Source organism: Typopeltis vanoorti, chromosome 14 (assembly GCF_054136105.1).
Source record: "Typopeltis vanoorti isolate ZY-2024b chromosome 14, IOZ_Tvanoo_1.0, whole genome shotgun sequence".
Classification (NCBI taxonomy): Eukaryota; Metazoa; Arthropoda; class Arachnida; order Uropygi; family Thelyphonidae; genus Typopeltis; species Typopeltis vanoorti.
This window is the reverse complement of record NC_143562.1, coordinates 43,904,740-43,917,230: the sequence shown is the minus strand read 5'-3', so window position 1 is coordinate 43,917,230 and position 12,491 is coordinate 43,904,740. Positions and strand designations below refer to the sequence as shown.

The following is a 12,491-nucleotide window of genomic DNA, read 5'->3' as shown; positions in this document are numbered from 1 at the left end:
GCTCTCTTCCGTAAGTGCATAACAGTTCACAATGATACATTTTGAAAACATCCCCTAACTCTAATAGTGCACAGCCGATTGTTCACAGGTTTAAAATCTAAAATATTACACAAAATTTTATCACTGACTCAAAACGCAGTTCCAAGGACTCTTCGTCCTCTGTCGTCACCACTATAGTATAGAGTGTACCCCTGATTGCGGGTCGAGCCATGGCACGGCCAACATGCCTCTTGTACAGCACACAGTCCAATTTTATACTGTCGTAAGACATTTGTCACATTAAAAGGAGCACCTTTCATCAAACTGCATATGTTCCAGGTCCCAAAACGCTTAGTAATTATTGTCATAAAAGGGTCCGAATTCCAAGGCTTCTGTGGTGATTGTTTCATAATCAGAGGTATTTTTACAGGACAGGTGGTTGGCCCATCGCTAACCCCCCATTTCTAAAGGCTTGGGACCGGCAGGGCTTCAACAGTATCCTTGTGAATAGTATATTACAAAACCTTAATGTGAATACATCTGTGGGGTTGGATGATATATTCAGCTCAGGTCTTACGTGAAGCGGCAAAAGAATTGTTGCCCTTGACCATTTTGTTTAATTTGAGATTCAGATCTGGGTTAGTCCCGAGGGGGTGGAAAGAGGGGAAAATAGTACCACTGCATAAGGGAGGTTCCAAGACTGCTGTTGCAAATTATCGACCGATCAGCATATCAGGAGTCATTGTCAAGGTTTTGGAGAAAGAAGTCAAGAGAAGAATACAGGAATGGATAGATGATAATGGGGGACAGCATGGGTAGATCATGCCTCACTAACTTGCTCATGTTTTATAACACAGTGACGGCTGAGCTGGTTAAGGGTAATGGGTTTACAGTCATACTGCTGGACCTTGCTAAGGCCTCTGACAGGATACCACATGAAATTCTAATCAGCAAACTGCAGCATATGGGGATGGATATAGGGTTGGTGAGAAGGATAGGAGGGTGGTTGATGGAGAGATATCAGAGAGTAGTTTATTCAGTAGTTTATTAATTTGTTCATTAATGATATCGGAAAGGATCTGAGAGGAACTATTCATTTGTTTGCTGATGATGCAAAGTTGGGTAGAGCAATAGTGAATGTACATGATGTCAAAATTTTTCAAGATGATTTGGATAGATTGGGGGACTGGGCTAAGGAGAATGGATGTCAATTTAATGTGGCAAAGTGTGAGCTTATGCATTTTGGAGTGAAAAGATTAGTAGCAGTATACCACATTGGTGGAACTGTACTCCAGGAGATTGACGAAGCCAGAGATTTGGGGTGTTGGTGGATAGGGAGTTGAAGTTTAGGGGGCATATTGCAAAAGTGGTTAAATCAGCTCATGAAATCACTTGGTTACTGAAGAATACTTTGACAAGCAGAGACAAGCAAGTTATTGTTCTTCTGTACCGAGTCTTGATAAGACGTCATCTCGACTACTGTGCCCAGATTTGGTCACCTAGATTTCTTCTTGATAGGGAGGAGTTCGAGAGGATCCAGAGGCGATTGACCAAGATGATAGCAGGTCTATAGAATGAACCTTATGAGAACAGGTTGAAGATTTGTGGCTTGCAGACATTGGTTGATAGACAGAAGAGGGATGATATGATTGAGAACTTCAAATTATTGAAGAGCTTCTATAAGATTAATTCATAGGATATTTTTCAGAACATGTCTTATGGTGGGAGGACTAGGGGGCCATCCATGGAAACTGGGCAAGAGTGTGGTTAGCGAAGGTGTTAGAACTAGGTTTTTTGCATGGAGAATGGTGAATGAGTGGAATAAGTTGCCAGAGTCTGTTGTGGGTGCCATGACTGTGAGTGGGTTCAAGGCAAGGTATGATAGATACAGTGTAGAAGCTGAATAGTTGTTGACATGATGTTTAGGGCCTCCCTCGACGAGTCTGGGGATTCTTTGGAGTTGCCCATAATAATAATGAATTTTGACCACGATCCCATCATACTGCAACTAGGCACCATACACGACCTAACTGAAGATAACACCACTTTTATCAATTGGAACCAACTTCCCTCAGATTTCCAGGAAAACCTAGGTCCAGTACCACATATAACATCTACTGAAGAAATAGAAAAGGCAGTGGCAACGTTTGAAAAACAATTATTTACAGCAGTATCTTGTGTAACAAACACAACCACACGTGTACTGCCAAACAGACTCCTGGAGGAAATGAAACACCTCATCTGAGAAAGGAACAGGCTACGAAGACAATATCACAGAACAGTGGATCCTGCAGATAAACAGGTAGCTAATAGAGCAACAAACCAGGTTTGATATGCACTAAAAGACTACTGAAACAAACTTTGGAACAACAAGATACATCACCTAAGTACAGAGAACCAGTCAATATGGGAAGTTATAAGGTCGTTTTGTTCAAAGCACAATTCACTCCCTCCAATTAAAGGTGAACTTCATAAGAAAAATCCACACCCAAGTGTGCAAAGTATTTAACTCAAAATGCCAAACCCCAATCTAACAACAAACCCATATTGCTAGCAGAAATATACCAAATTATAAGAAAACTCAATGCCAAGAAGCCCCTGGGCCCAGACGGAATCACGAACAAGGCACTCAAGCTGCTCCCATGCAAAGGCATTATGCATCTAGTGGCCACCACCAATGCCATCCTATGGCTAAATCACTATCCAGAATGAAGGAAACTTACAGACGTCTTCCTAATTCCAAAAAAACCAGGGAAAGATACACAGTTTCCACAGAACTTCACCCATCAGTATACTATCTGTGCAAGTATTGCACGTATCCAAGAAGAAGCAGAAAACAACCACTCATACCAGATGCAAGTTCAGCTTTAGAAAACAGAACTTCACAACTCAACAAATCCACAGAGTCATAGAATACATTACCCAAGGATATGAATGGCACCAGGAAGATTGTGCCAGCACTCTGGCGCAATCTTCCTAGATATAGCTCAGGCATTCAACAAAATTGGGCATTATGGATTAATTTTCAAGCTACACCAAGTAGGAATCCCATTACCACTAGTTCTACTCATCAAGTTATATCTGTAAAACAGCAAATTTAAGCAAAAAAATAAATAATTAGATCCACTGAAATAAAAATCATGGCTGGAGCCCCCCCCCCCAAGGCTCTCTACTGTCTCTCTTACTCTTCTCCATATACATGATAGATCTCCCCAAGTTGTCCCAATTCATCACCACCCTCTATGCTGATGACACGATAATCATAACTAGATCCCACTAACCACAACTGGCCATAAACAAACTGCAGACAGCAATCAACGAACTAGAGAATTAGTACAAATGACATATCTCAATCAACCCAGAAAAAATTTCCACAGTACTATTCACCAGACAGGAAGCTGAACTGAATACAACCATACACATGTTCGGAAAAGCTGGGTTTGGCACAAATCAGCCAAATACCTAGGAGTTCAGCTTGATTAAAGCCTAAACTTCAAGACACACATAAATAGTGTCTCCACTAAAGCCAACTAGACCATAGTACAGCTATATCCACTCCTGAATAGGAACAGCCTCCTAAACATAAATAACAAAATTCTCCTCTACAAATCAATGATAAGACCTCAATTAATCTGTCTTGCTAGTCTGGGAACACAACTAAAAGAAACAAACAATCCAGAACATATGCCTAAGAATGGTGCTAAATTGGTTCATCAGAAACTTCCAGCTAACACCAAGAAGCTAACCTGCCAGACACCAAGACCCGCATGATAGGCATTGCAGAAAAATTCTTCACAGTCACAGACAATCACCCAAATCACCTAATTCGACAAGCAGCTGACTATAAGCCCTCAGACTGCTTCAAACATAGAAGACTGAAAGCCTTCATCGCAGAAGAAATGAAACAACACAAAATGCTCACAAAGAGCAGGTAAAGTACCCACACTAACCCCCCCCCCCCACACACACACCACCCACAAACAAGAACTCAGATAAAGGGATGAAGAGTCAAGGACTCAGCCCATCACCTAAAGAAGTTAACAGTTAACAACCTTAGTATCTCTTCGGGGTTTGGCTCCCACTGGTGACATTTATTAATCCTTACTTCCTGGGGAGTACAGAAGTTCTACTTGGTGGTGGGTTTTTGTCTGTCTCTGGGTGGAACCACCATTGAATTTCCTGTCCTGGAGTGATTCAGATCAGAATTAAGGAGTTTAGTAGTGATTCTTTAAGGTCACTCAGTGAGATTGAGTGATCTCTTAGATCATTGAGAGTTTTTGGAGAAATATCCCCACACTCAAACATACCTCAATAAAGGTTGAAAAAAAATCTGTCTGGGTAATGGCCCTTCCCATAATGCATAGCATTATACACACCCAAAAGGATGTGTGCTTTGCATTATGGGATACTAAGGTAAGTGATGTGAAGCTGTTAGCCTCTATATACAAGTATTCCAGTCATGAAGTAACTTCATGTAGAAGCTTTGTTTGCTTACACTTGGATAAAGGATTAAACCAAGAATATAATTTCTTGGCATCTTTAACTTATTTAAGAGAAGGTAGGACAGCTGGTTTGGGTGTCTACAGTCTCTCTCGATGAGATGAGTCCTTGACTCTGGAGGTACCAGATAATGATATTCTAAACACTTCCCATTCTTGAGCTAGCAAATTTCTCTCCTTCCTATTGTTATTCAGCACTACTCCTAACCTCCCTACATGAAATATTCTAACAAAATGCATTGAACATTTCTACTTTTTTGTAGTAAAAATTGAGATTATAATGGTGTAGAATTTTGGTATAGAATGGTATGGAATTAATAGAATTCTTCACCATTATAATCTTAATGCTACTTTTAAACCACCTATAAAATTAAAAAGCATATTCAACTCCTCTATGATCCCCACCCTGGAGTATACTGTATCCATTGCACCTGTAACTTACCTTATATTTGTGAAACTGGTCATACAATTCCTATCCATGAGAGAGAAAAAAAAAAAAAAAGAACACATATTAAATTTAACAATTTTGGTGAAACAGTCCTCTGAGATCACACTCTTAACACCCTACACCAAATTGATTGGGAAAAAGTTCCTGTTCTTTACATCATATAAAAACCTGGTATGAACTCAAATTTAAAGAAGCCTGTGAAATTTTGATAAACCATCTTAATCTTAACAATAATGGTGACAAAAATCCCAAAAATTTGGATGGCATACATTCAGCCCACTTAAGTTCAAGTTTTCCAGCAGACCTTATTTTAAGATTCTAAGCAATAATTTCAGCTCTTATTGGCCACCATCGATACCATTTTGTTCTAATTTATGTATGTACTTATATGAGTAATTATGTGATAACATGTTGCTCTCCAGTTTAATATATATTTTAATGATTTTAAACCGAATAGATAATAATAACAGGACTCTAGCTTTGATGTAAGTTTTTCTTTTTTTCATTTAATGGTTGACGAAATTAATGTAATTTTAGCATGCCATGTAGATTGTAATGTAGCTTATTTCTTTGTATATATGTGTATACTTTAGATGTGATCTTAATGTGAAGGTCGAAACGTTGAGTGATTATTTTGATTTATATTAAACTGAAGTTTTACTATAACATTGCATTTTTTTCCATAATTTTTAATAATGAATGCTGACCACCATGTAATCATGAAGGAAAGGATTAGTATATATTGAATATAATCAAGAGATAGTATAAAAGATATAATTATTGCTAAATTGGATTGTTTGAAAGTCAGGTGATAATAATAATTATTTCTAGGTTGTTGGAAAAGGCACCTTTGGTACTGTGAGAAAAGGGAAATGGAGAAATCATGATGTAGCTGTCAAAGTAATTGAAACTGAACAAGAAAAGAGAGCTTTTAAAATTGAGGTAAGTTTATTTTTTGATTATGTGTGATAAATTATTTTTATTAATACTATACATATCATATTAAGATAAAGATTTTGTAATATTTTAACACTTCCGACTCTTCAGTTATCTCATCTATTCCCTCCACCATCAGGTATACTGCATTATTTCTTTCAGGATGATATACTACCTTGACAGAATGATCACTCACTAATTAACCAAATTTTGTTGCCAACTTTGTCATCTGCATTTTCACTCAAGTTTTCTTCCATAATCTTATTACATTTATCACTGCATAGTGAAATAAATTCCTTTTAGCAAATATAAATAATGATATAAAGATTTCTGCATAATGATCTGAATAAATTGACAGTATGGGCAAAGGATAATGTTTGTCAGTTTAATGTCGAAAAGTGGAAACGCATGCACTTTGGGATTTAAAAAAAATTACAAGTTATGTACTACACTGATGGAACTTTACTCCAGGAAATTGATGACACTAGGAATTTGGGGATGTAAGTGGATCGGGAGTTGAAGCTTAGAAGTAAGTTGCTCAAGTGGCCTGAGTCGCTCATAGGATCATTTAGTTTTTGCAGAACATTCAATACACTGAAAAGTAGAGGTAAGGAGATTATCATCCCTTATTGTCAAGCTTTGATACAGCCACCTTTTTCTTTAGTCAGATCTAGTCGCCTGGATTTCTTGGGTTAGTCATGGAGAAGATCCGAAAGAGAGTGAACAAGATGGAAATTGATCTCCAGGATGCTCACTGTGAGGATAAATTGAGGATTTATGGGTTGCAGAAGTTGGTTGACAGAAAAGATGGGATATGATAGAAAAGTATAATTTACTAAGAGGGTTTGTTGTAGAGGAAAATTTTTTTGTATTTAACTAGAGGGAAGAGGGGATCATTCATCAAAATCGAATAAAAGTATGGTTATCAGGACTAGATTTTTTTTTCTTGGAGAGTACTGAATGAGTTGCCAAAGGTGTGTTATGGGTGCTTTATCAGTAAATGTGATCAAGGAAAGTTACAATAAGTGGTGTGGGAATAGATCTTGTGTGGACCTCCTGCAAAAGAGTCTTTGGATTCTATGGATATTCTGGTATAGCAGTAATAATAATCATAATAATCACTATTTTAATAAAATAGTAGTTGTGTATTTGTGTACAGTAGTAATAGTAGTAGGTCTCTCATATAATCTCTCAGTTATCTGACTATAGCTAGAAAGCAATTTGCTGGTCAGATAATTGAAGAATAAGTGGAATTCAGGCAGATAAGGGTTGTCGGGATCAGATTTTCAACTTACAATAAATAGTTTAGAAATTATGGGAATATAACAAGAATATGTACATAAGTTTTGCAGATATGGAAAAAGTATATGAAAAGGAGCTGAGAGAAAAGCTTTTCTAAACTACAATTATATGGGTAAGTGGAACATTATGCAGAGCACTAGTACATAGTCTCTTTTTAAGTGTAAGTAGTTAAGAATTTATCTAATTAATTAAAGGAAGGTGATTTGATACAAAATCAGTGGAGATACTGTGGACAAAAGTCCACAGTATCTCCACTCTTATTCATCATCTATATGGATAATATTGCATAATGATGCAAATGCAAAATTGAAAGAAATTTGCATTAAAATTCATATCAGAACTCGAGATAATCAACTTAATTCTTTGCTTTATACAGATAATGTTGCACTCCTAAACAAATTCAGTGCAAGTCCATGATTCTTTAACTAAATTGAGTAACAGCTGTAACAAAAAATAAAAAGACCAAAACTTTGAAAATGGGGAGGAACATGGAAAACTTCAACTGCATTTGCGATTGGAGAACCAAGCAAAAAATATTTCAACTATTTAAGCACACGTTTTAGTGATGAGGCCAATTAAATATGGAAATGGACAACAGAATAAGCAAAACTGATATGGTGGGGAGCCAATTTAATAAATTTTTAATAAATACTTATCCAGTTCTTCTGCTTGTTCGATTTTTTTCCAATAATGTTTCTTATGTTAGAAGCTGAGTTAGAAATAAGACTGGTATAGTGGGGAGCCATTTGAATAAATTTTTATGTATTAGTGAGAGAAATTAGCCAAAACACTAAACTAGCATATATAAGACAGTGTTCAATCCACTTTTAATTTCTAGGTGTGAGGTTGAGGTTAAAAAGAATACAGTTGATGAAAGATCACAGATATAAAGTTCTGAGAAAAATTAGGCAAGTGAACACACAGTATGGCATCGATAGTGGGATCATCATCAAATTCCTGACATACAGGATAATTATAATAGCACTATATGAAAAAGTTATGTAGTACTATCATACTATATACACAACTAATTTCCAATCAATAATTTTACTTTAAATTAATCTGTTATTTGTCAAGACTCCAGTATTATCAAGAAATATCAGTTTAATCAGGGAATCTTGCAGACATATATGGGATTTATTCAGAAGTATAACATTATCTGCATAAAGTAAAGAGCTAAGATTAACATTGCCAATTTTGATATCAGATTTAATACCACTTTCCTTCATGATGTGAACCATATAGATAAGGAATAACAGTGGAGATAATGTGCATCCTTGTTGCACACTTGATTTTGCCTGAATCCATCTTCCTGCACTTCTTTCAATTCTAACTGCTGGCTTACAACTCAGATAAAGACTAAGTATTGCTTGATATAATGCCCCATTGATATCATATAACTGTAGCGTTTCGAATAGCTTGGGACCTTGTCATATGCCTTTTCCAGATCAACAAAAACTTAAATACAAATCCTTGTTATATTTCCAAGATTTCTTAACTATTTGTCGTAAAGTGAAAATCTGATCCTGACAATCTCTATTTAGTCTGACTCCAGCTTGTTTTCACCAGGCTTCCCTTCCACAATTTTTCTTAGCCATTTTTCAAGTATACTGCATAAATCTTACCAAGAACACTCATTAGGGAAATACTTATGTAATTCTCACATTCAGTTTTATTCTAGTCATCTGGAATTCGACCCTCTGACCAGCTTTTCTGAATTATGCAATGCAACTGTAAAACTTTTATATCTCCATATTTGAGCATTTCTGGTTGAATTTCATCTATTCCAGCTGCCTTAAAACATTTCAATTTAGTACTTCGAAGTATAGATGTGTATGAACATCTTTATCTTCTGTTTCATGTTACCTTTATTATTATTATTATTATTATTATTCAGGCCTCCACGGAGTCAAAAGACTCATCGTGGGAGGTCCTTCCTAAGAAACAAAAATCTATCAAGACTCATCGAGGGGAGGTCCCCCCCCCTAAGAAACACAAAGTCTATCATACCACTCCTTGAACTCGTTGACCTTTCTCGCTCTCACCACTCCATCAGGCAATGCATTCCATGGTTCAACCACCCTCCTTGCAAAGAAACCATTCCTCACCCTCTTGCTCACAGTTTCCTTTCCTAACTTCCAGGGATGACCTCTTGATATCATTCCTTCCCGCTGTTCAACCAAGCGAAAGAACTCCCCAGTGTCAATCCTGTAACCACCTTTCAACAGTTTAAAAGTCTCAATCATATCACCTCTCCTTCTTCTATCCATCAAACTCTACAGTCCACATTCCCTCAGCCAATCCTCATAACTATCATTGTACAGTCCTGAAACCACCTTTGTACCCTTTCCACAATTAATTTATCCCCTTCAAATCCTGGGGACCAAATCTGAGAACAATAGTCCAAGTGTGGTCTGATCAGGGTCTTATACAACAGAATGATAACTGTTTTATCTCTGCAGGTCAGTGTCCTTCTCATTATTGCAGCAATCCTCTGTTACCTTCACCACCTTTGCAATATGTCCCCTTAATTTCAGGTTTCTATCAATCATCAACCCCAGATCTCTTGTCTCCCCTACTTCCTCCCGTAGTAGGGGAGACAAGAGTATGCAGTGTCCCATCGATGTTTCCCAAACCTCAAGACCTTTCATTTTGCTGCATTAAACTGACACTCCCCCATTCATTTGCCCATCTATCTAGCTTATTCAAATCTCTTGCAGGGCTGCCACATCTGCACTATTACTAATAATCCTTCCCAGCTTCTCATCATCTGCAAACAACTGAATATCCCCTTGCAATCCACTGACAATGTCATTGATATAAAGATTAAACAATATATGTCCCAGTACTGAGCCCTCTGGGACCCCACTTGTAACCCTCTGCTTCCTTGAAATTGCCCCACCATACACAGCTCTCTGATACCTATCGGACAGCCAATCCTGAATCCAGTTGACCAATCTGACATCCAGACCCATGTGCTGCAACTTAAATATCAGCTTATCATGTGGTACCCTGTAAAATGCCTTCGCTAAGTCTAAGAAAATGGCAGTATATGCCTTTCCCTCATCTAATGCTCTTGTAACTTTATTATAAAACGCTAGCATATTGCTAAAACAAGAGTGCCCCTTCACAAATCTGTGTTGACTCTCACAGATAACATTACCCTCATCTGCCCAATGCTGTATACGGTCCTTCACTACTTTCTCCAAGATCTTACTAACTACTGATGACTCACAAACTGGTCTATAATTACACATTTCCAGTCTGCTACTGCCCTTATGCAATGGCATTATCTTACCTTCCTTCTATTCCATGGGCACCTTTCCAGCAGCCACACTTTCATTAAAAAGCAAGGTCAAAGGCACTGTCAGTTCCCTAGCGCATTCTTTCAAAACTCGTGGTGAAATACCATCCAGTCCCACAGCTTTACTGACATCCAGAGTACTCAATATTTGAAACACACTCTCCTCCTGTACCTCTAAACCTCGAACCTGCCCTATCCCTCTAGCATTAAAACTGACCTCCAGGATGAAATACTCCAATAAAGTGTTCATTGAACAATTCTACTATGTCTGCTGCATCAGTCACTCTATTCCCATTTTTATCCCACAATATCATTCTTCCGCAGTCATTTCTCCTCCTACTTGCCACATAGCTAAAAAATTCCCTAGGATTTTCTTTGGATCTTAGGGCCAATCTCCTCTCATATGCCAGTTTCATCTTCCCTACCATACTAGTCACTCTTCTGGCCTGTGTCTTATACTCTTCATGCATCTTCTCTTCTCCTCTCTCCTTATATCTTTTCCGCAGCCTCTTTTTCTCATGCAATTCCTGTTTAATATTGTTTGTCATCCACTTTACTCCAAATTGTGTCCTCTTGTTCACTCATGGGACTTACCATTGCTGCTAACAAATATTCTTTCATAATTTCCGACGCACTAATGATATCCCGGCCTTCCAATTCCTCCCTCCATGAAACTTCCCCAAGTTGACGTCTAAGACTATTATAATCACCTGCCTTATAATTCCACATATGTTCCCGTCTCTTTGATACTCCTGCATGTCTATTCATTTTTCAAGTCAAAACCATATGGTCACTCTCTCCAACTGGTGGGAGAGATGTCATCTCAGTTATTATCAACTCTTCTGATGCTATAACCAAATCCAAAACTCTTGAACCTCTTGTTCCCTCTATTACATGTTACCTAAGACATTTGTCCCTCAAGACTTCTAGAAATTCCATTCCCTTATTGCTACATGAACCCTCCTCTCTCCAATTTATACTACTGTAGTTAAAATCTTCCATAACAATCATTCTTCTTGCACTTGCCAAACTCAACTGTCTAAACATTTCCTGGTCCCCACCCTCTGTACTCCTGGATCTGTAGCAACACCCCACTAAATATCCTGTCTTGCCCACCTCTACCTCACACCATATGCTTTCAAAATTATTAGTGTCACTACCTTCCAAAGTCTTCACTCTTAGAGGACATAGGTCGTCACTTATCATAAGCAGTACTCCACCACCACGCTTTCCCTTCCTATCCTGCCGAAAAATGCTGTACCCAGTGACTTCTATTCCTGTTATTATATCCTCTTCTGTCAACCACGTCTCAGTGATCACAATAATTTTTGGCCATGCTGATGCTATCTGTGTCACCAGTTACTCTCCCTTATTCCAGATGCTCCTGGCATTAGTATATAGCATAAAATTGCCATTGTTTCTATACTCAGCATTATCCCCTCTAGACTCCACTGGGCTCAGTGTTACCAGATGTCGTCCCCCTTCTCCCAAGTACCCATTCCCACAAGAGAATGGGTATTTGGGAGAAGATGGGACACAGATGGGCACACTTTTTCAGAACAGCAATCTCTCCAGATTCCTACGTCGTCTTCCTCATTCAGATGTACTTTTTCCTCCATTCCTAAGCTTTTTCAATAGCCTCCAGATTATTTTGCCAACTCCCTGATACTTATTTTCTATGTTCTTACCAAAGTCTTCCCATAACTTTAGCCAATTTTACACAGTGCTTTGCTTTCTTACATTTTCTCTGTATTGTCTAACAGCACAAGATGAATTAATTAATTGCCAGGAACTTTTGATATGCTTCCTTCTTTTCCTTGACTGCTTCTTTAACTTCCTGAGTTCACTATGGAATTCTGATTTTTCTATTCTTATAGAGAAACTCATCACATGCCTCTCTGGCTGAATCAAAGTTTTTTTCATCAGAGTTTGCCACTGAATCTCCAAGGTTTGGTTCTTGTTTTCAAATTCTTTCATTTTTTTCTTCAGTGATGTTTGTATATTTGCATCTACAATTCACCTC

The 12,491-nt window shown here is 37.9% G+C and overlaps 1 protein-coding gene across 1 annotated transcript in view; it reads left to right on the top strand.

Moving 5' to 3' along the window:
* LOC150099411 (mitogen-activated protein kinase kinase kinase 7-like) overlaps window positions 1-12,491 on the top strand; it is a 415,932-nt gene that overhangs the window by 32,103 nt on the left and 371,338 nt on the right. The window contains exon 2 of the mRNA XM_090403539.1: window positions 5,758-5,868. Coding sequence (XP_090259665.1) covers window positions 5,758-5,868 — 111 coding nt within the window. The remainder of the gene's footprint in view (window positions 1-5,757; window positions 5,869-12,491) is intronic.